The sequence below is a fragment of the Boleophthalmus pectinirostris genome, unplaced genomic scaffold, assembly GCF_026225935.1.
Source record: "Boleophthalmus pectinirostris isolate CB_2022bp ecotype Guang Dong unplaced genomic scaffold, ASM2622593v1 HiC_scaffold_22, whole genome shotgun sequence".
Taxonomy (NCBI): domain Eukaryota; kingdom Metazoa; phylum Chordata; class Actinopteri; order Gobiiformes; family Gobiidae; genus Boleophthalmus; species Boleophthalmus pectinirostris.
The window spans coordinates 21313696-21338895 of record NW_026571190.1 but is presented as its reverse complement, the minus strand read 5'-3'; the positions used below and the strand labels follow the sequence as shown (position 1 = coordinate 21338895).

General features: G+C 37.0%; 1 protein-coding gene across 1 annotated transcript in view; it reads right to left on the bottom strand.

Annotated features, from left to right (window-relative positions):
• Positions 1–25200, bottom strand: part of gcgrb (glucagon receptor b) — a 46042-nt gene that overhangs the window by 8665 nt on the left and 12177 nt on the right. The window contains exons 2-4 of the mRNA XM_020931431.2: positions 1220–1367; positions 1028–1124; positions 226–333 (exon numbers count right to left, since the gene is read on the bottom strand). Coding sequence (XP_020787090.2) covers positions 226–333; positions 1028–1124; positions 1220–1273 — 259 coding nt within the window. The 5' untranslated portion in view covers positions 1274–1367. The remainder of the gene's footprint in view (positions 1–225; positions 334–1027; positions 1125–1219; positions 1368–25200) is intronic.

Below are 25200 nucleotides of genomic sequence, written 5' to 3'. Positions count from 1 at the left end.
AAACTCTTTATATTTGTACTTTAAATTGTGCTTTTGTTTATCACACAGATTTTTTGTTTTTGTTTGAGACGTTATTGTGTTTTAAAAGCATTTTCCACTATTCTACACAGTTACTGTAAATATCAGCAACATGGGGGGTGTCCTCGCCTTGCACATCACTGCTGTGTCTACTGTAACACCTGTCCTCTAAAATAGACAGTGAGTCTGAATCAATGAGACACTGACCCTTACGGTACCAGGGCAGAAACCAGGGGCAGGACACATTGACTGTGGATCCGGGGGTCCCATCGGGCCAGCAGGCGTACTGGTCGAACGTGCGGTTACAAACAAGCCCTGAAATACAAGAGACTCGATCAAAACACTGTTCAATCACATGACTAATTATGAGTGTTACAGAAATGTCAGAGGAGAGAGCAGGGGACTCATATTCTGCTGCTGTGTTCTCCTGAGTATTAGCCACTGTAAACCAGTCACATCCTTACCTTACATACCTTATTATCAAGGTAAAATGTTTAAACCAGGGGTCTCCAAACTGTTGTCCCTAAATGAAACTGGCAAAAGGCTACTTCTGTTAGAGTTTGCAATAAATTGAAGAAATATAACAGTGACAGCTAGTCTTAGATGGGGTATAGCTAGATGCTATTCTCAATGTATTAGTGAGAGTTACTAGTCACTCCTGAGCTACAGGTTAGAGAGCCTGTGGTTTAATCATTATCTAGTATATTCAATAGATTCAATAATTATATCTCATAATTTGTTAATGGTTAGAGAATATAATTTGTATTGAAGTCAGTTTTGTTTTTAGAGTATAGGGCGCCTAATGATACTTTGTAGTGACAGTAGGTGGATTGTGCCTAAATGTGACAAAGCTGTACAGATGTCCAAACTTGCAGATTCATGCACATGAACAATTGGGATAAAGAGAGTTATTTGCGAAGGTTAGGACCACAGCATCTCATTAAAATTCTACTGCCTCCACCTTTCACATTTTGAAAACAGAACAGACAGGTAAAGGGTAGTTTCTGACCCGTAGCTGGGGGCGTTGTGTTGATGAAGTCGAGACATTGGTCCTTGTAGCTGCTCCACTGCTCCTGCACGAGCCTGAGGGAGTTTGTGGAGGAGACCTACGGTACAACAGCCAACAGTACATCAGACACAATGAAGGTTCAAAGACATTGGGATTCTGGAGGTGATTTTGTAGTTTGCTGTTGAGTCAAACCTTGGTGAAGCTGCAGAGTGGGAGCAAGGCCAGCAGCAGACACACCTGGGACATCCCACTTACGTTGGCAGGAGGGGGGTAGGAGGGGGCCCGAACACAGAGGAGGCCCAGCGCATGAGGCAGTCTTACCCCTATCACACTGTGTGCTCTACAAAACAAAGAAAATCATATATTATCATATATCATATTACACAAAATTTACTCTTTTGAGCTTTAAGGTGGAGAGAAGGTTGTAAAGTTTATCTAAATATAGTCCAGCAGAACGTTTTGTTATTGAATAATTGAAGAATACCGTAAACTTTAATGCTTTATACTTCATGCCAGTTTATGGATATGCCCTATAATGTAGAAAGAATCATCACAATATAACAATTGTTCATGATTACTGACATCATAATAATTAATTGTAGTTGAAAAAATGGCTTCTGGGTGGGAGCTGAAATAGTCTTGATAGATAATGATTATACTGAAATTACTCTATGTTACTGACACACTAACAATAAAGCAGGATAATCCCAGTAAACCATTTTCTATAATCAGTATATATGCATAATAAAAAGCATAAACTATAACAAATAAATAGCAGAATTAACCAATACTTAGTCCTGGAAGTTATTTTTTCATCCCTCTACAGTTCAAATCTTACCATATTACATAAAAAATAGCAGAAAATTCAAAGCTATTGCAACAAAAATACCCATCCCTCCACACAATAAATTATGAGACCCAAAATATATTGTTCTAGCTATCATTTATTGAACAATCAGGCGATATAGTGATTATTGTGATAGGCCTATTGACACCATAACCAAACATCAGTGAAATCCTTCATTTTCTTTCATTTCCAGTGTCTTAATACGTTACCATTCTTCCAGTATGTGTAACTTTATGAAATCAAATTCTCTGAATGATAAAGTAAAGTTAATGTGACATATACAGACATAAAACAGCACTTCACATTTAGGTTTACCTTTTGGAGTCAAGCCTGTTAAACTAATCACAGTTATTAATACTGTGTTTAAAAATTATTTCCGAATAATCTTGACATTCCTGCTGACAAGTTCAGACACAGACGCAGTTACAGTTGTTTGTTGAACTGAATACAAAACATCTGGCACTGACGTCACTTGGTTGTCTTTCCAACAGCTCAGACATCATCTTATGCTGAACTCCATCTTCTTTATCGTTGTCGGAGAACGAAACGAAATCTGAAACGTTTCTGCAAAAAACACCTTGACTGTGGAAACATTTTTAGCTAAAACGTTTCAAATTCCATTCTGTTCCAGTCTCTTTCTCTTTGCTGGTGGTGGGCGCCCAGCTGCAGTTCAGGCCCAACATGAACAGACATCAATGCACCAATCACTATGATGACTGGGGGTTGCAAGTGAGTGAGAGGGAGAAGAAGACAGAGAGACAAAAAGACAAAAAGAGAGAGAGATGAGGGGGGAGGGAGGGAGATCTGGGGAGCAGGGAGATGGAAGGAGAGGGGGAGAGAAGCAGGGTGGGGGGTGTGACTGTTTTCGCTCAGTCTTTCGTCATCAGTAATAACCCTCACTATCAGCTCAGTCACTGAAGTTGAATGCTTGGCTCCACAAGCATGACAAAGTGTCTGTGATTTTTGGATGGGTATATAAAGATATAAAGGTATAAGGTATGAAAGGTATTATTGTAATGTACACTAGAAGATGACTACTCAATTGCTATAGTATTTTTGATCAACAAACAAAAATGTGAATTTAATTTACTCTAAATTAAACAAATATTATAACTACAGAGGTACCACAGTTTGAGAAACACTGTTAAAAATAGAAATTTAAGATATGGGAAGCTACAGCATGAGGGTATCATTAAAGAGCAAAAATGTTTCTTCTTCCGAACATATGTAACTTTATCTCTAAACGATGTATTGCATTTGTTCAGTGTCGACATTTCTGCTGCCTCCATCAGGGTATTTGATAGCTTTAATGTGCTAGTGTGTGTGTGTGTGTGTGTTTGCATGTGTTTGTGTGCGTGTGTTTGTGTGCGCGCTTGTATTTGTGCGTGTGTGCACCCTGTCTGTTTCTATTTAACCACAACAGCGAGCACAGGACAGAGCATCATTGGTGTGTTACGTTGAGCTGATAGCCTTATCGAGTCCTCAGGCAGGTTTTGCATTACACATTCCACACTACCAAAGAGCAGAGGAATGAGGATGTCCCAGTGCGTTTTAAACCAGTATCTCCTTCTGTTTCCAGGGAATGGACCCTGCATGCATCTTACATGTAACAACATCCTATTTCTTTTCATTATGGCAGCAACTCAGCACAGTACTCGTGGTAATACTCGTAACTAACACACTTTGCAATTGCACTAAAAACTCAATATTTTACTGCAATGTGAAATGACAATTTTAAATCCATTGTTGTTTTAAAATACAAATGATGCTTTTTCACTTAAGCTCTTAAAATAGTCATGACAAAGAAAGAAATAAGGCTTCATTTGTAGAACACAAAACCTAATGTTTAAGCAATGAGGAGGCAGTTAGTACAAAGGTAATGGAAAACAGCAGGGCTTTTTCTCTGTGAAGTTTGCATTTTCTCTTGTGTCTGGGGTCCCCATCAACACAAAACATACACAGTAGGTAAAATCTTCCAGTTAAAGTAGTTCTGACCATGTCACAGTTCCCTGGCAGTGCCCTTTGCTCCCGAATGGTTTCTCCTGTGGCATGGAAGGGTGGGTCAAATGCAGGGGACAATTTCTCCTCTGGGAAAATAAAGTGTACCTTAATGTTCACATCTCTAGTATTCATATACATGATTTCTTGGGGGCACATGATTTATAATTTTTCTTGGGGGCACAAGATGTATAAGTTTTCAGATGGCAAAAGCAAGAACCTAACTAGTATAACCAAAGAAACAAACAACACACTAAAGTCTTTCTTCAAGGTTTGCATTTTAGAAAGTGCCTTATAATTAGATGAAGTGTGCATCAATACAATTTTGACATTGCCTTTAGTATGAGGGAAAACAAAATGCATTATTTTACAAGATATAAATCTGGTATCCTGTTTTAATGCACATGCACATACTTCAGTGTACAATCTGTTATTTACATGCACTTGTTGGCATTGGTCCAGTATTTACATTATGGACTTGTTTCTGGCACATTCAGGATTTTTAAATGATCAGTGAAGACAGCAATATTAAAAACATGCATTATGCAAGTCATGATGAAATACCAGCTGGACATATTTACAGTCACTTATGATCGTGCTTACAGAAAAAAGGTGTTGTGAAATTGCTGAAGCTACAATTAAGGCTAAAGGCAATTTGTGTTTCCATCAGATAATTTATTCTAACTGGTTCTGATGCACCTAACCATTCATCACTGCACCCCCTCTCAATCCTCAAAGTCTATATAACATATGTATAATATATGAATGTAATATACAACATGTCACACCTCATCAACAGTGTCAGTCTTTCTTTATCATCATCCTCTAAAGCTTTGAACCTGACATCCACCACTGCTTTTCTGTACTGAATATTTTCAGAATTACAATAACTGTAATTTCTCATTTTTATGGTTGCTATAGCACACTGAAGCTGCAGTTTGCGCATTTATTTGATTTCTTTTGAATAGCAGATGGCAAGCATGAATTCCCCCTCTGCTCACCTGGCCTTTGGTCAGGCTCACCTCTTACTTATGGAAGTAGAAAAATGTTATACCATATTGTGAAAGAATTTATGTGTTATTTTAAATATTATGCATAAGCATTTGTGTGTTCATTTAAATTCCTTTATCTTTTGTGTGTGTGATTAAAGTTATCAACAATTGCTTTTTGGGTTTTTCCATATGTATGTCATATGTCCTAGTTCAAGAACTTCTGACTCTTTAAGCTAATCTACTGAGTCACCCATGAGAAGACAGCTAAGGGTTTTTCCCCTCATGTGGTTAGCATAAGTTTTTGGGAGAAAACTGACCAAATTGTTTATCACCTGGAGCCTGTAATCAAGTGTGAAATGGGAGGGTGGTTTAGCCTAAAGATTGTTAGCATGTGATCATTGTAAACGTTGTGTGATATAACATAATGTACTTGTTATCTGTGAAATGACTGCAATAAAACCTGCTGTTGGGAGAAGAGCTGGCAGAGTAGAGTAGGCTCAGCCAGTGGTATTGACAGGCTCTGACAGCTCTCTCTCCCTTGCGCAAGTGATTACCTTTAACTGTCTCGTTTTGGTGTGTCTTTATTTAATGTAATTTGATGTCTTAGGGTAAATTCCCTGACATTTACTTGGTCCTTCGTAAGCCGGTTTCCTGGTGCAGCCCGGTGGAGGGGCGATAACGCGGACTGCAAGACTGTGCACAGCCGAGGTGGTGAGTAGATAACTGCCTCGCTAAGTCCACTTTTCCCGTGGCCAGTACACGCCATCGTCCCTCGCTGGAGCTGTCGACGGAATTCGAACGAAGAACACCAGAACGACACGAGTGAGTAGACAAATCTTCATTCTGTTGAGACTAGGCAAGAGGTCGCGGAGACCCCAGTTAGTAAAGTAGCTCTAACTGAAACAGAGTAGTACAGTATCCGCAGGAGACTGTGGCAGTCGATGACTATTGTTAAGATAAGGTGCTTTCTTAACTGGATGACTGTAGTGAAATGTTTTTAAGCCCGGTCAAAAGTACGTGGTTGGAATAAGGTGATTTTCTGACTGGATGAAGTACGGGTCGACCAAGCAGATAGGAAAACCTAGGGAGGACTGACAGACCTTGTTTTGGACTTTTTTTTTTCTGTTACTAAACCCGCCTTAGTGTCTACAAGTGGGGGACTGAAATTGTATAACGACGGTGAGATATACACCCAGGTTCAAGCCGCTCCGTAAAAAGAGTAGAAGCTTGCTTGAGCAGTCGTTATACAAAAAACTGTTGTACATCCTTCATTTGTATTCACGACGGCACATAGTCAAAACTAACATGGACGAAAAAGTAGTACTCAAAAAACAGAAGGAGTTGGTTAAACACATGGAAAAAGAGTTTCCAGGTAGCATGAAATATCTAGATAGATGGCAGAAGAGATATGGGTTTAAACCCACACTTGATAAATATTTACTCGAAGAGTTAATAACCCAGCTGATGATTCGCGACAAGCAGAAGGGTCGCCCGAATAAAAAACCCGGTGAACAGACCCGCCAAGGTAGGGTGTGGTTAGAGGTAGCCAAGAGGCAGTGGGTAAATGCTTGCCCAGTTGTTAAACCGGGGGAAGATGAGGAGACCCAGGTAGGGAGCCGAGGGAGACGGGCGATGGATGCGGCAGCAGCGCAACTTGATGAACTGATAAATCAGCTATTGATACACAACAAGCAGAAAAATAGAAACAGGGAGAAAGGCGCAGCAGCCCAGCACCCTCCCTCTACTGCGCCTCGATTAGTCCCAGACTAAGGATTGGAAGAGAGTAAGAGAACAGAAACAGAGGCAATAGTTCTAGTAAAAAAAAAACCAAAAAAAACAAAACTAACCCCTCCATAGGCTGGAGGCTAGTGAAAGATCTAAGAGCAGATCCGAAGTAAAATACTTAGGACATAACTTAACCGTTCAAGGGAGAATTGCTAGCTCTGATAGGAAGATAACAACAAAAAAAAAAAAAGGGGGGAATCCAAAACCTATCACTAATAAATGATGGCTTTTCTAGGATTGTGTAACGGCTACAGGGCTTGATTACTGGATTATGCCCTCCTAGCAAAGCCACTTCAAGACTTGATTTTTCCTGAACCTAGGGAAATGAATCACAAAGTAACTTGAACAGATGAGGCAAATTTGGCATTCAAAAATAAAAGTGAACTAATGAAGTCAACTGTATTGGCATTACAAGATTACACTAAACTTGAGTGATACTGTGTCTTTTTCAAAATTTGGTACAGAACAAAATACTAAGGCAGCGCAGCGAGTGATAAAAGACAATGCTAATATCGTTATATTACCCAAAAACAAAGCTAACAAACAGATTTTTACCACTGTTACAGACTGATGTACGTACAAACGGATAATGTACTGTCATCACAAAATAAAAACAATAAAGTTGGCAAAAGAGTGTCTGCAGACGGGGAATCTGTGCCAAACGTCAAGGTTAGAGATACGTCGCTGCTAGGAGACGGGGCATCAGTGGTGTAAGGCACAGAAGAATCCTAACATGCTGCTACCCCACATACACTGTTTACTCCTGCCAAAAGTTTTTGTCAACACACCAAGGGGTCAGCAGTGGACCTCTACCCAACATAGGCCTAAGGTAGAGGGACAAATTTACCCGATTGCTTCAGCTGAAAAATGAATATTGCATGTTAAAAATATCTGTAAGAGAAGTTTTGACTATGCTTTATGGAACGTCAGTTTCGAGGCCAGGCTAAGGGTGTTAAAATAGGAAACATAAAAAGTTAATTAAAGGAGCACAGGTTATAATAACAACCAGCAGTCAAAAATGTTGATTATTATAAATGTATTAAAAGTAAAATGAGAGACAAAGATAAATTATGAGATTATAAAGCACAAAAGTAAAGTAACAAATAAATAAATGAATTAGAGTCTATGAACAAAAGTAGGTAATTTTCAGTTGTTTTATTATAAACTACAGTTTGAAGACAGTTTGTACAAATCCCAGGTCCAATAATACAAAACAAATAGTCTGTCCCACCGCACAGACTCTTAGCTCATTATCTGGAAGTTTGTTGAGTTGAGGTTGTTTTTCAAATCACAGAATCAGTCCGTGGGAAATCTGACCTAGGAAGCCAGAAACACAAATAAGTATATCGTTCAAAATAATTACCTTAGTTATTTTAATATGACCACTATGAACGAATTAAAACAAGAGTATGTGTAACATACGTAGGAACGATACAAAGTTGTGGCACTAAAACATAAACCAGGTATAATGTATATAATTAATTGCTGATAATTAATTATTCATCCTAGTACTGATCCAAAGTTCAGTTGAATTAAGTAAATTATGTGTAAATAAATCATTTGCTATAGCATTAAAGATAAATGCATTTAGGTTGTATTCATCAAAATGTCAATTCCAAATACTGGTCAAAAATATCCAGGCAGAGATCATAGTTAGACCGAGTTTATAAATTAAAATGTTGTGTAACAAACATACTATAAAGAAGTTAAAAGGTAGTTAAAGGAGTAATTGAAGATTTTGTCGAATAAAACATGCTAGCGACACTTTACACCGTTGAAATTTAATATAAGAGTTATTCACATAATGGCAAAAGACTCACCTTAACAGGACAGTTGAAATACGCCGTTATTTAAAAATTCCAGAGCTTTGTTGAGAGTTTTTACAGACAAAACACATCAGCCGCAGCTGAGAGCGAGGGGAAGAAAAGCGCGTGTACCTAAAGGAAGGAAAAAGTGCGGCAGCAGAACAGGAAGTAGACCGCCAAAATAAAGTCGCCAAAATAAAAGTCCACTAAAATAAAAAGTCTGTGTTAGATACGGGTCACGTTTAATCGCCGTTATTTCGGTCCCTTCTGATTTTAGATAAAACACTAAACTATTGCTAAAATGTAAAAGGCACCGTATTTTTGACTCGTTTGAAAATGTTCTGTTTAAAATTTAATCAAGCATCTTGGCTTGTTTTATTCAAGTGATAGAGTAACTTTAACCTAGTTTGTATTGGCCTTAATTCTAACCTGGTATTATTCATTTAGTACTGAGTAAAAGTACTTGTAGCTTTTATATATTATTTATGGTTTAAATAAATGATATTGTTGAAGAATTTCAAACAATGTAATTAATGGGTAAAAGAGAAGCTTGAGTAGTCTTAAAGCAACAGTTATTTTATTTAATTACTTTGAATCTAAGGAATATTATTGCTTTGAATTTAGTAATAACCCATCGTGTGCAGGAAGTATTAGCAGTAGCTTCTGCAATAACAGCCTCTGCAGAGGTAGTGCTGTTTCACCAGCTAAAAGTTTCACATGCAGTGGCAGCACTCCTCCTGCAGACCAAAATGGCATTTGTATCGCCAGCTAGACACCTAACGTGTATGACAATATTATTGTCACAACCACATCTAACTATAGAGAGATGTACTGCACTGAACCCAGCCACCTTACTCCCAAATTTACATAGACGAAGAAAAATTACCTTCAAATTTGTCAGCACAGGCAGCAGAACTAATAGCCTTGACTGAAGTGTGTAAACTGTACAGAGACAGACCTGCCACAATTTACACAAACAGACAATATGCTTCAGTGCAGTATATGTCTTTTGTCGCCAGTGGCAGCTGAGGGGGGTTCAAAACCACCACAGGCAAAGAAGTGTTCACAAACAACTTCTTCAAAATCTATTAAATGCTATTCAGCTACCAAGGAAACTAGCAATAATTAAAATGTTCATACAAAAGGAACAGATTTGATATCAAATGGTAATAGATTTACAGATATGAAAGCGAAAGAAAAAGCGTGTGGAATATACACACAAGAAACAGTAACTGATACTAAAGGTATTTTGCAAATAATACAAGAGCAAGCGAATACATCTGAAAGGGCGACTTGGTTGAGAAATGGTGCAGAAATCAGAGATCAAAGATATATGTGGGATCAAATGGAAAATTTTTCTTACCAATCCATGTTTAAAGGAGCATGAGCCATGAGGTATATCATGTCTCAACAGGAGGGATGGTGGCACTAGTAAATCAATACTTTAATACAATAGGATTTAATACCTACTCAAAAAATTTTTGCAGACAGTGTTTAATCTGCAAGTTAGACCTAAGAGAGGCCAGTTTCCTCAACCAACCTACCCCCTTTCAGACCCTACTGTTTAGGAGTAATAGATGTTTTTCAAAATGGATTGAAATATACAGCCAAGCCTGATACAATCACAGTGGCAAAAAACCCGATGTAACCACATTATTCCCACCTTGGGTATATCAGAAATCATTAAGAGTGATAATGGGACGCATTTTGTGAATAAGGTCATAGACTGGGAGAGCATCAAAAAATAGATCTAAAGAGACATTGCACGTATAGACCCCAATCGGCTGGACTCATGGAAACGCACAAATGGGACAGTAAGAACAAACTAAGTAAAAGAGATACACCTGACTTTGTACCTGATCTAGCCCAGTACATGGAGGAAACATCACTGGCTAGAGACTGCTCGGAGAACAATAACCTGCCGGATCTTCCACTCTCTTCACAGCAGCATCCACCTGTCGGTGTTGGAGCCTTGTTGTTCATCAAGGTGATAAAACGGAAATGCTGGTCCAGTGATCGAAAGGAAAGTACCACACCGTGTGTTGCCGACCACTCCCACCGCTGTTAAGGTTGAAGGGAGGAGCGGGTGGATCCACCTGAGTCACTGTGAGTCCAGAAACCTCGACGCGTAAGAGAGACGCAGGACCTCGCACTACTAAGCAGCGACAGTGTTCTTACGAGAAGTACGGGCTGGTAACCCCTGCTTCTTGGGCACTGCAACATGGTCAGTCACCTGGTCATGTGAGTGACTGTATACAACATCAGCCTGATTATCTGACGCAGCCTTGAATCCCAGCCTGCGGAGCCACAGCATCAGAAAGGGGACAACAAAGAAGTATGGTTACAGTGAAGAATGATGCTCTCCTGAGGGGTTTTGAAAATTTAAAATTAAGAAATTTTTGTTTAGATTCAGGTCTAGGCAAACACACAGACACGCTCATTTATTGCAACGACACACTCATTTCAATAAAAAAGGGGCAAATATAGCATACGGCAACACCGGGAGGGGGTTTAACTTGTAACGAAAGTTTTGATAGCATATCATGGGAAAAAAAAAAGATACTGCATTAAAACACACTCTCACCTTACAGTGAATTTAGATTTTAGGGGGCATGGAAAAATGTCCATTTTTACATCAATGCTTAGTGGTATAAGTGTTTTTTGTGTTATGTTGTATTTTATGTATCCGCTTGCTCCTGATAAGGGTGTTGGACAGAACTGAAGTTTATGTAGCCGAAGAATGTGAAGCAATGTTAGCTAGTTTAAATTTGGACAACAATCCCGAAGAAAATTCTGTTTAGAAATATGCGAAATGACAAGACTATAGAAAATCTGCTTAGAAGTTACAGTACTCTGAGGTAAAGCATTATTGATAAACAGGAGGGAAATGTGAAAGAATTTATGTGTTATTTTAAATATTATGCATAAGCATTTGTGTGTTCATTTAAATTCCTTTATCTTTTGTGTGTGTGATTAAAGTTATCAACAATTGCTTTTTGGGTTTTTCCATATGTATGTCATATGTCCTAGTTCAAGAACTTCTGACTCTTTAAGCTAATCTACTGAGTCACCCATGAGAAGACAGCTAAGGGTTTTTCCCCTCATGTGGTTAGCATAAGTTTTTGGGAGAAAACTGACCAAATTGTTTATCACCTGGAGCCTGTAATCAAGTGTGAAATGGGAGGGTGGTTTAGCCTAAAGATTGTTAGCATGTGATCATTGTAAACGTTGTGTGATATAACATAATGTACTGTATTGTTATCTGTGAAATGACTGCAATAAAACCTGCTGTTGGGAGAAGAGCTGGCAGAGTAGAGTAGGCTCAGCCAGTGGTATTGACAGGCTCTGACAGCTCTCTCTCCCTTGCGCAAGTGATTACCTTTAACTGTCTCGTTTTGGTGTGTCTTTATTTAATGTAATTTGATGTCTTAGGGTAAATTCCCTGACACATATAGTAACACATTTTCTGATATTTAACCATGTTCTTGCTTACACATATTTGCAATGATACCCTTTTAAGCAGGTTCCACCATTTTATTTATGTATATGTACATATGTATATGTTTATTTATGTTATTTATTTGTAATAATAATTTGTAAAAATCTTGAAAATCCTGCCTTACCAGGCAGTATTGTCTGTTTGTCTCCATGGAGTTACATATGTTTAATGCCACAACGTGGAATATTTAAGACAAAGCAATAATAATAAGCTGTCAGGAAAGTTCATAGTGCACCTTAAACTTTTACATCAGATGTCCTTTTTGAAACAACAACAAAAGCTTAAAGAATTTGAATATAATGTCACTGAATACACATGGACAAAAACGTATTATGCATTTAGTCACTCATCTCATCTGTAGGCTGATTTTCTCTCTGACTATACAGTCCTCTTTTGCACATTCACAAGGGTTTTTACATGACAAAAGTGCTCATCTCCCATAATGCTTAGAGAGATAACAGAGAAACATGTCTACATTGCACTGCACAATCCAACTGTGTCAAATCCATTGAATATGTGGCAACAATCTGCTTTTCATATGCATCGTGAACATGGGGTCAGTCTGGCTACATATCCCTGTGGCTATATGCGTAACCTTCATGTCATTATTCACTTTGTTCAATTATCTTTACATAGACAACTAAAGATTCCAGGGGTCAGAGCTGTGAAGGAGCACATCAACAATTCTCTAACTACTTTGTCTATCTATTAACACACATAAATGCATCTCTCATTCTGCTTCGTCTCCCTGGAGATCTGTGTAAACCTGTGTGAACATTTATGTTATCATTTAATCTTGGGTGGAGGAATTATTTAAATTATTATTATTATTTATATTACACTGTTTTCTGATCTATGCTTTAATGTTTTCTCATCACAAACATATCTGAAGTTGTGTTTTGGTAAATTCGCACATGTTTAACATGCAAGCCCTGCATATTTAGGCTTCTCTCAAAGAGAAAACACTCTGTTCCACCTTGTGATGTCATGTTGTAATACATGAGGTGCTCTGCTGTGTTTTTAAACTCCATACACCTTCACTAGAATCATTTACATAATTTCAGCCCTGGAATTACCATTGTCTACTGAATTAAAAGTAAAAGCTGTTGTTAACTTGAAAACTACCATTACATGATATCTTAAGATCTAACAGAGCATTTTGAGCTTTAAAGATGAATAATGCAGGATTAACATGAACATGTTTGAATGAAACAGAACACAACGCCACATAAAACATGATAACATGTCTTAAAGCTCACAAGAGTCAATTTTGTGTACTATAGGACCTTTAAAATAAGAAGGTATAGCTATAACATCAATTGTTGGCAGTCGACTTGATACCCAATATTTGCAGTGTTGTTGTGGCTGATTAATTGTGGCTATTTGCTGATATTGATCTAAATATTTTAAACCACAAATAAACTTTTCACTTTTGCAAGAACACAAATAATTAGACCACAAAATATATCTATCTGGGATATATTTATTGTACTTTTTATGATTGTGTACAATACATGCAGCGACCTCTTTAGCTTCATTGCTCATTTCTATCATTTATTTTTAACTCACTCATCTGTTTATAAAGACTCGTGATGGGTTGAGGAAAACCTGGGAATCACACATGGGCACAAAAAGGCGAGTGCAGCTTTGAAAAAAAAAAAAAAAAAAACCCATCAGTGCTACATATTTGAGAATTTTAACAATATTTATGAAACATACACACAAACTCACGTCTATCAATATTAATTTTGGTAACATGAGAAAACTGTTATTAAGCCATAGTATATAACATTTTGGTCAACAAAACTAAAATAAAACTACAAAAGGAGCATGTAATTTTTTTTTTTTTTCATTTTAGTGTTTAGTGTTTAGTACAGTTAAAAATATGCATCCTCTGAGGCTTGCATCTCCACCAATCTGACTCTTAATGGTGCAGTGTATAACTTTTCTGGTGCCGAGTTCATCACCTACTTCTCTCTTGCCTGGAATGTTCCACAGTTTGGCCTTACAATTATTTATTTCTATGGAGACAGCAGGTGACACCACAGGGCCAAGTTACAAGTCAAATCTGTGGAGAGGAGAGCCCACACACAGTAAAAATTTAACTTTTTTGATAAATAAAATTCCAATGCAATATGAATGCGTTTACTGCCATACCGGGACAGTCCAGATAAAACAATAATATCTCCATAGAGACAAGAATGTGCCAAACTCTCCAGCAGAAACATTACACAGTGCACCTTTAAAATGAATGTTGATCTTTTGGCTACAAAGTATGGTTTCCTGAATCATACAGGTGACTTGCCACCACCAGAAAGTCACATACTGTACCTATAAAAAGCAATGAAAACAGAGCACGATATGAGTTAATTGCTGCAAGTGTACTGAGTGTTCCTTATTTGTGTCAATAAGTCTCTTCTCAAGCACATTTTACTATAGTAACCTATGTTAAAATGGCCTGAGGGGAACAGAGAGCACAACAGCTAATCATTAGAAAATCCACTTCTTACATATGAGACACGACGACCTCCAAATCAAATGGCCAATAATAAAGTCTCACTGAAAAACAGACCACTTTTATACATTAAATAATTGCACATTAAGTCAGTGGGGCTGCGGGCACATCCAATTACCTTGTTTAAATCAATAAGGCTTCTCCCACAGATGAGGAGTGCACAATTAACAGATATGGACACTATGTAGGAGGTAATAGAGCCAGTGCTTTTGGTGTAATGGAGCTAAACTACAATTATGATGTTTGCACCTCGCTCTGATCACCTCTTCCACTTTCCAACTTCAAAACACAAAACTTTATCCACAATTTGTTACATCCATGCTTCGTAACTATTCCTATTATAGAGAAGGCAATGATAGCTGTATGTTTTTAAGGCAAAATCAAATAGCATTGCATTACAGGCACATTTTCCCCCAATGATGAAAAAGCAAATTTTTTGTCACTGTTTGAACAGATTGTTATTATAATAATATTTGACATTCTTATGTTGCTTTGTTCTGATAGATCTATACTTTTATAAATACTATTCAGTAAACATCCTATTCTGTGCTGTTTTTATTATTTGTACTTTTTTCAATATTGATATTGTACAAATGAGTCTAGCTACAGTTTCAATCAATATTTGGGTATATTTTTTACAACCCAATGCCATGCTTGGCTCTGCTTATTTTCGATAAAATATAGACTGAAAGTAATATGATCAAAATGTTGAGAATTCGATTACAATGTCCCTCATAGGGCTGCAACTTTAATCACAATAAAGTGAAATTGCAATGAATGAAGCACAAAGACTGCAATTTTTGCAAATAGCATACTTTCCTCCACAAAAAAAAAAAAAATCTGTTTTATTTTGATTAAAACTGCCAGCCCTGTACTTTAAATCTGTACAAATATGTTACAAAATGTGATTCTTGAATTAGCTTGTCAGTTCACATTTCCCAAATTGTGCAGTCCCAGTGCAAAATTATTTTTGTCTGCTACAAATATGAAGTATCATTCTAAAACAGTGGATGAGGGATTAGGATACCTGTATCTGGATCATAAACTGTATGTAATTGGACGAAGGGAATGTGAGGTCACCCAGTGCTAGCTGTTACAGAGGCAAATTTAGAGTCAGTCCCATGTTAGGAATAGGTATTTATGTTCGTACAAAACAGCAAAATAAAAACACCACGTTCATGTAAAGTGGGTTAATATGAACATTTTAAGACCAAAATGATGAGGCTCACAACAACAGTTAAAGAGAGAGGGGTGACAATGTTGAAGTTGATGGAAGACCTAAGCTAGCCAGGCTGTCATCACTTATTGCATCCGCTCAATTTCATTTCTCTCCATCGACTAGGTCAGGAATTGGAATACACTAGACGGTTCACAAAAACCCCAGAAGTGCAAGTTCAGGCACCAGCCAATCAGCGAAAAGTCATACATTCTGTGTTGGCAAAGATTTCAGAGAACAAGGATTTAAAGCCGGAAGAAAGAGAATGTTTGGTGAATTTTATCAAGGGGAAAGACATTATTGCCCTTCTTCCTAAGGGATTTGGGAAAAGCTTAATATACCAGTTAACCCCGTTAGCGGCGCATTACATATGTCACGACCAAATAGCAGCGATTGGTTAAATTAAAAAAAACAAAACTGCCTACCGTTGAGCAAACAAATCCTAATGCTGCGAGGTCAGACGGATCCACGTAGTGAAACCGGCTGATGGATCAGGCTAGCCCTAAGCATCCCCATGCTCACTTCTTGCTTCTATTTGGAAAGTGGCAGCCAGTTAGCTATGTCCATTTATATAGTTTATGATCTTGACCAAACCATTGTATTCTATGTTAAACTATGGGACTTTTGTAAGTGCTGGGTGTGGACAGCCAGGTCCAGATGAGCATCATAAAGCTGTGTGTGAACTGAGGAAGAGGGTGCACATGAGGAAGGCCTGTCCAGAACATACCATTCCCAGTGTCCCATGGAGAATGCCAAGAACCAGCCTCTAAATCCTCCACCATGTGGTCCCAGGACGCTCTACAGAAAAACATATAACTCACACAACACACACCCCATGCTCTCTCTCTCTCAGCTCCTATAGAAACAATGAGGCCAAAGTCACTGACCATAACACAGACCAACCAACTCTGGGGCTGATCTCATTTCATTTAAAGGTACACTATGTAACTTTATGGTTGGGGATCCATCAGCTGTTTGTTTCTATGGATATGTCATTGCTCTGCCTGAAATGTTCCACAATATGACATTAAACAGCTCTACCTTACATTTATTAAATTACACGATGGGTGGGTGGGGTTGCCTCTCCACATATCTTGGTCTGGTTTGGTCTCCATGAACATAGAACAGTTTAATACCAGACTGTGAAACATTCCAGACAAAGCAATAACATCTCCATGGAGAAAAACATTTGACGGCCCCTCCACCAGAAAAGTTACACAATGCATCTTATGGAGTAAGAAAGCTTTCAGAAATATTTGTGCATATTTGTGCATATTTGGCTGTAGTTGCGCATAAAATAAATATTCGTAAACTCTCGATTGAGAGTATTTTATCCATCAGAACACAAATTGAAAAGTTACGATGTCAAGAATTACAATCATGAAATTAAAATTTACGATTACGCTTTCATCAGTACGAATACAAATTCACAGATGCGACTTTACTGTCTGTGTCATCACTTCACAGACATTATTTATCGAGCAGAAGAAACATCGATCAAGATCAAGACTGCACATGCGCTAAAGTTGTAGTAGAGGGTAAAAACGGAGTAACAGCACAACAAGGAGCTACAACAGCTGACCAACAGGTGGGTTAATTAAAATTTATTGTAAAAATGTCTTGTCTTGCCACATTGAATTTGGGAACCGAACGCTGCTGTGTAACATTGTCTAGAAATACCTCCTCTGAACGGGAAATTGCACCTATAACTTAGTAGATAACATAGTGGTAGCCAGTTGGCTAACATCAGACAACGTTATCCCAGGGCTAATTAGCAAATATCGGCGTTCTCTGCATGTTTAGGTGGAAACATTCATGGCTACAGCCACAGCAAGCAGTCAGTCAGTCTTAACCTTCATTCTAGCTGCGTTCTCACATGAATCCTCAGACCAAAAGTTCCTCGAGACGCTGACATGTCCCAGTTTACACCAAACACTATCAAACTGTCCTTACAGTTACTCCAGAGCATCTTTAAACAGCAGTGACGTCTGCTACAACTGCATGCTGTTTTACAACTAGGGCATCCACTCATACATGTCTCAAACTAGGCGTGTCACAATAACAAATTTTGAAGTGTGATATATTTCTGAAGTAAATACAGATGATAAAAAACTGACACAAAAACCCAAGAGCAGATTTAAACTGCAAAAACTTTTCTAAATCTACAATATGGTTTATGATCGTATAGCCAAAAAATAAAATAAACTTCAGTAGTAGTACAAAGAAAATGACCACATAATAAATATTGAACCCCCCCAAAAATATAGTTCCATCTTCCATATATTGAACGATAAGTCAATATAGTAATTATCATGACAGACCTATCTCAAACTCATATTTTACAAGAGACATGAGAAGACATGAGAGACATGAGAAGAAATGCTTAATACAAACTTGGTGAGAAGTTACATTTGTCCAAAGTCACACCTAGTTCAGTGGTAAAGCTCTGGCCTCTCCAATGAGACAAATGTGCATTATCATTTAAAGCTCGCAATGGTTAAAAACTATATGTTTTTTTTTTCTTTTGCTGACTCCTTGTGGCTGTAAATACTACTGGCCTTAGCTTGCAGAAACAACCAAATATACTTGTAATTGTACTAATTGTATTTACATCTGAAGTGAATGAAATTTTAACAATTTTTATTTGTAATATTTTATCAAAAAGTAGTAGTTGTACAGTGATATACAAAACAGCAATGGCGTGTCAGTCTTTATGTGTCCCACAGCCTCAGAAATGTCAGGCTGAAGTGTATAAATATGTTTTTAGAATGAATGTGCAGGTGATAAACAGTAGTCGACACGGTCCATCACACGTCTGACAGCCCACAACACTGGCACCCACTGCACTCACCGCTGTACCACATGAAGCAAGGCACAGAGAAATTATATGAATGTGTTATAACCTCAAGAAAGACGCCATAAAATCCATCAAACCCATAGTGGTGAGTAAGACTACAATGATTAATTATGTTGTTGACTTGCTGACTATGAAAAAAAATGCAGTCATATTTTGATCATCATAATCATAATCTGGTTTATACAGAGCCTAAAACACATAAAGACCCATAAAGAAGGATATTATTAAATAACTAGAAAAGCACTCAGAGAGCGCAGACCTCCGCCAAGGACTACCCCCATTTTTTATATAAATTGCGATAAAATCTGTCTTCTGGATCAGATCCGGATCAGCCTTTGGAATATGAAAGAGGATCCCATTGTCCATCCCTGAGTCAAATTTCATGGGGTTTGGTCAATAATTAACCGAGATATTGAGAAACTAAATCTTTGGCCCCATTTACCACAATGTTAACTAAAATTTCAAAGTGATCCAGAATCCAGGATTTCTTCCGGATCACCCCCAAAATGAAATCAGTTCTTCCTTTTCACATTTCCAACAAATCCTGAAAATTTCATCAAAATCGGTCCATAATTTTTTGAGTTATGTTGCTAACAGACAAACAAACAAACAAACAAACAAACAGACAAACAGACAAACGCCGGCAAAAACATAACCTCCTTGGCGGAGGTAAAAATGTTAAAAAAATATGTTCTATTCCCTATAGAAGCCTTCAGTCACCATATAATAGTTGGTATTAATGTATTTTTAAAGTTTCAATGCATAATAGAAATAATCGTTAGACTAACTGAAAAATTAACTGCTGCCACAATGGCACTGACGACCAAAAATAATCTTCAGTTGCAGCTCTAATTACTATTTACATTTTTGACATAGATTTTATGCTGGAAATCTTTCCTTAATTTTTTCCAGACTGGCATATCCGATGTCTTTAGAACTTTCAAAAATACCAAATAGTTGCATTATATATCTATTGAAGTACAGTACTAATGGTATGACCCGCTAACAGCCTGGAGGCGACATGTTGTGGGTGTAGCAGATTAAAACTCATGTGCAGGTGCCCACATTGTGAACCATGATTGAAAGCGCCTGTATGTGCTGGCAGGGTTAGGGTTTAGACACATGTAAATGTAAAGAATACTATATCAAGCCCTGTGAATTGGTTTGCATCAGCTCAAGACAGTTAGCATTAGCGTTCCTGCATTGGAGTGAGTTAAGTTGGATGGTTTGATTTTCAAATGATATTGGATGTGAGGAAACTGTGGCTTCCTTTAATCCACTGCATCCATCAACAGTAATTTTGTGACAGTTTTTATCTTAGAAAATTATTATATATGTACTGTTAAACCAAGATGATACCAGAAAGAAATGTGTTAACAATAAGCAAAGCCATACTAATAATATTTGCCTAGGACCTTTCAATGAGCCAATCAGGGACAAGTGTCAGTCCATAAGAAAATAAATATGGCTGCTTACAACAACAAAAAATAAAATGAAAAAATATCACAAGGGACTGAAAAACATTGTAGATTTCTGCAAAATCTATGAGGGAAGCACTAAACCCTGTTTACTATGTTTACGAGTGGTGAGAAATTAGATCCTGTTTATAAATGGCAGGTGGCCAATGATCTCTTTTGTTTCACATGCGTCAATAAAAAAAAAAAAAGAAGACTGCACAATCAATCAATACAGAGAGATTTCACTCTGGATTTCCGGACATAAAATATGTTTTCACTTTTAAAATCTTTTAAAAGCAATATAAAGCCTTGTAAACAGCTCCTGCTGATTCACTGCACTGAGCTCACTTGGATCCTTTCAGCACAAACTGAGAAAATGGACTTGTTTTATTTGTCTTCGAGTGAATAAATCCACTAAAGTCAATGAAAGTGATGCTGTAATTAATTTAAAGGCCATTAAACTGAAGAAAGGAGCCTCTGTGCTCAGTGGACTGTGTTATAACCAAAGAAAACGAGCCGAGGAAATCTCTCTCCCTGTTGGGTGACTTAATCCTCTGAAGAAATGTAATGAGATAATTGTATTTGAGTTAAATGTGATAAAGACAGCTATATATACACACAAGTGTCTTATCTTACAAGACTGCACTCACAGCCTGTTATCGGGAGAGTAACATCTTCAAACCACGTTTTCGTAATCTGATTAAAGAGAGTTTTGATGATTCACACAAAGCCTACTTGTTGAAGCAGAAATGTATACATATATATTGTGGTGGTAACAATGTAATAAGAATCAAATGCAACAATGTAAAAATACGACAGTTTATATTTGTTTTATCACCAGTGAGACAGGACCTTCACAAATTTAAATTAAATTGCACATGCCTCTGGTTAATGAAGCAAAAAACTCATCAAGTGGCCAAAAACATTGTTGTTCTTTTCAATTATTGTGAAGTGTGTTTTTTATGTACAGTATATATATTATAGTTATACATTGAATTTTCTCTGTTGGGAAGAGACGAGTAAGATAACAAGTGCATTCAATTTATATTCCAACCACTGAAGCTTACATTCACCTGAGGGCTGCCTGAAGTTAAATAGTTAAGAGTTTATGAGTTTTTTATATACTGACAAAAAAAAATCCTAAAGAAATAACTATAAATTAAAAAAAAACAAAAAACAGATAATACCCACAATAATTGTGCAACATGTGGAGTCAGTCAGTAACATGGGAATTTTCATTTTTGGTCAAGTTTGGCTACCTTCACGTCTGCACGGAAAAATGTACAATCAACAATATAAATGTATTTTTCTAAGAAAAAACATCAAACCCTGGACTTTCACCACCCCAATCTTCTACAATAAAACCTTAGACTGAAACTTTTTTCTTTTTTGAGTGAAATGTTCTTTTACAGTTTGATTCTAATTTGCATATGATAATAATATTCATTCAAGTTATTGGGCTTTTTCATAAAAGGCACTGTCAGAGGTTCTTTGGAGGAAATACAGGAGCATAGAGCATGCATAACTTTCAAGTATAACACAAACTCTAAAAATCTAAAATGTGATGAGGTCATTAGGCCTGTCACGATAATTAATATATAGACTTATAGTTCAATATATGAAAGCTAAAACTATATATTTTGGGGCTCAGTATTTATCGTGTGTACATTTTCTTTGCAAAAGTGGAAGATTTGTGGTATTTTTGTTGTGATGCAATAATATTTGAGCTGTAGGGAGTTGAATAACTAACTTCCGTGCCTAATTACTACAGTTAAGGCCATATTATCTCTTTAAAAAATAGTTCACTGGGATTGTCTTGCATTGTTGTTATTGTGATAATGACATAATGTAGTTTCAATAATACAGTTTATCACAATATATCTATGTAGCAATATATTACGCTTCAAAATGTGTTATTGTGACAGGCCTAGATGTCATAATTTTAGATGGACGGCAGCGATCTATAAAGCTCCATGAGAGATGCACTGTTTTAGAAGGAAATGCCTCACCAGCCAGGGTACATACACTCTTCAGTTAGGATGTTTTATAGTTTACGGTCCTTTCACCTAACAACAATCTTTTATTTGGTGTGACATAATGGCACAGTGTTCTGAAGCAACAGATAACCGTGCTTATTTATTTATGCTGACAAAGCTGATGTAGAACTTTTTGATTATTTTTGTTTGATGTAGTTCAGGCTAGTTTTTACCAGATATTAAAGGCTTTTAGAGATATTAAAGGCTCCATATTACACTATTTCCTGATCAGTGTTATAATGTTTCCTCATCACAAACAGACCTGGAGTTGTGTTTTGTTTTCATGCACGCATTTTTAACACACAAACCCTGCATATTTAGACTGAGTTCTTTTCTCAAATGGAAAACACACAGTTCCACATACTGTTTGGACTCGAGTCAGACTTGAGTCACTATTTTAGGACTTGAGACTTGACTTGATAAAATGGACTAAGACTTGGGACTCGACTTGGGCTTGAAGGTCAGTGACTTGGGACTTGACTCGGACTGAGGCCTGTGACTTGAGAAGACTTGATGTTTCTCTTAAAAAAATATGTTTTTAGAAAATATTTTTCTCTTTACAGTTGATAAATGCGGCACAAAATTTTACAGAAACAAAATGGAACATGTCCCTCCCACTTCTTTTTGTTACTTTGGATTTAACTGAAGTTAAGGTTCGGCGATATAGAGCAAAAAATATATCTCGATATATTTTGCTATATCTTGATATACGATATATAAAAATAACCCTCCAAAAACTACTGCAAAAACAAAAATTCTAAATTCCACAAGATCTTTTTTTATTGAAGTGCAAAGAGGTGGGCAGTTCATACAGGAACAAAGTGCTTCTGCCACATTTAAGATGATAAAAATCCCATATTACATAAATATTAATTTAACTGTAAAATAAAAGAAATAATACATATTGCCTTCTTTTCATTCATAAATAAGACAACACATTATTAATTAAAACCTTCTACATAAATAAACTTTACATGACAAAATAATTGTTATTTAGCAGTTTTAAATTTGAATTCTTTTTGTTCTGACCGTAATGATTCACACTAAGATCTTGTCAAGACATTTAAAAAGGAAAAAATAACATTTCTACAGCTCTTATATAAATACTCATATATAAATATACCAGGACTTTTGAAGCACAGTTTATCTTAAAAGCTGTATTTGTTACTTTTGTTTAAAGACTTGAAATGACTTAAAGTTCAAAGCAGACGACTTGGACTTGACTTGGACTTATGGGCCAGTGACTCGAGACTCGACTTGGACTTGCCTGTCTTTGACTTGGGACTTGACTCGAACTTGAGGTCAAAGATTTAAGACTTACTTGAGACTTGAAAAACAATGACTTGGTCCCACCTCTGTTACTCAGACATGTGTGAATGAAACAAAACACAACTCCAGGTCTGTTTTTGATGAGATAACAACATTCTAACATTGTTTAAAGCTCACAAGAGTCAAGTTTGAACAATACAGGCCCTTTCACCATAGAACAAGGATGAACAAAAATGTTATACTTTTAAAACAGCACCACCACAAGCATATACTATACTCTCACGATACACCTCTATATTTTTAGTTATAGTTATGACTGCAAGTTTGTTTGAATGAGGCAAAAATTCTTCTTCCATGTTTGGACATATCCACCATTAGCCCATCATTTCTCAGACAAACGCACACTAAATGTATGATAATTATGTTGCCTTTGCTATGTTTTCCTTTGCTCAATAATTCAACCTCGAGTCTGCAGGTCAGCCCCTGTTCAGTCCTTGATATGTGAAGCTTCCTATGTGCTTTTATTAATTGTTATGTTACATGCGCGGTTGCATTTTCCGTCAGCTGCATGTTCACAATCTCCTGCCACATATTATAATGCAGAGTGGTATGTGTGCTGTATGCATTATTAATGATGATTAGGACGAGTATAGTCTCTACGTAAGTAACGGGAACATTGGTTTAAACCTGGGCTATGGTGATGTCCTAAATGACACTACATCAACAAACAGCTCACGTCTGTTCATACATACACTATGCGTTTGAATACACTGTGAAAAGATGATGTTTTTCATTTATATTTAAGTTAAATTTGTCCACTTTGACCATTCTAAAAAGGAGAAATCAGGGAGAGAAATAAGATGTATATGTACGAAGATTCAACAGAAGTAAAGTTTGTTTAACATTAAGGTGTGTACACAGCGAGGAGAATGTACGTTGGAGCCACTTGCAATTGATCAAGTAAAGATATTTCTGCTCTGGTGGGTTTACTGGATTTGGAGGAATTATGGGAAGTTGGCATTTTTTGCCAAAGAAGGAAAAACATAGATTGAGCCAAAAGCTTCAGCAGTAGTGTTAAAAAGTACTTCATAATTATCTATCTGTGATTTGCACATGCAGCACATACTTGGTAATCAGGTATACTGTACTATACACAAAGGGAATGGCAGCCAGAAAATCATTTGTGACTGCGGTGTACTTATTAAGTTTAGCACAGTAATTAAATGTTTTATTGAATTTTCTGGGACTCACAGTACATGTCTAATCTGAGCGCTGTCTGTCCTTGCTCTGTTCATGTCCAAACAGATCCAAGAGTCCATTAAACTGGCACCAAGCCACGTGCACAGGCAGCAGCTTTAGTCTGATAAAGCTGATGCTGTGTCACAAAAGTAAAGACCCTCCATAGAACCAGAGAGCTCGAGAGTGAACTTCACCAAAATGTGCAAAGATTAAACAATGCTTTATGAAAGACAGTGTGTTTTCACTGTTTCCCACTGGACCAGAACATATATCACTAAAACTGCATATCTTTAATGGCATTTGATTACAATTACATTATATTATCTTAAATTTCTATTGCAAAAAAAAAAAATATATATATATATATGTATATGTGAAAAAAAAAAGCACACGTTGTGTTGAAATGCAATACATGGGACTGTGATTGTGACATGGGGCCAAACACAAACCTGTTAGGATAAATAGCACTATATCGACTTTGTTCAATACATCATACATGACAAATGGAACAATACTTTTGGGGAGTTAATATTTATAATGGGGAGTTTTTCCATGCACTAGTGGGAAAAGTTTAGTTATTTTTCAGTTCCACAATGAGATGGTGATGATGATGAAGAGGGTTGATTTATGAACTTCTATGACTCAAGTATTAAGTATT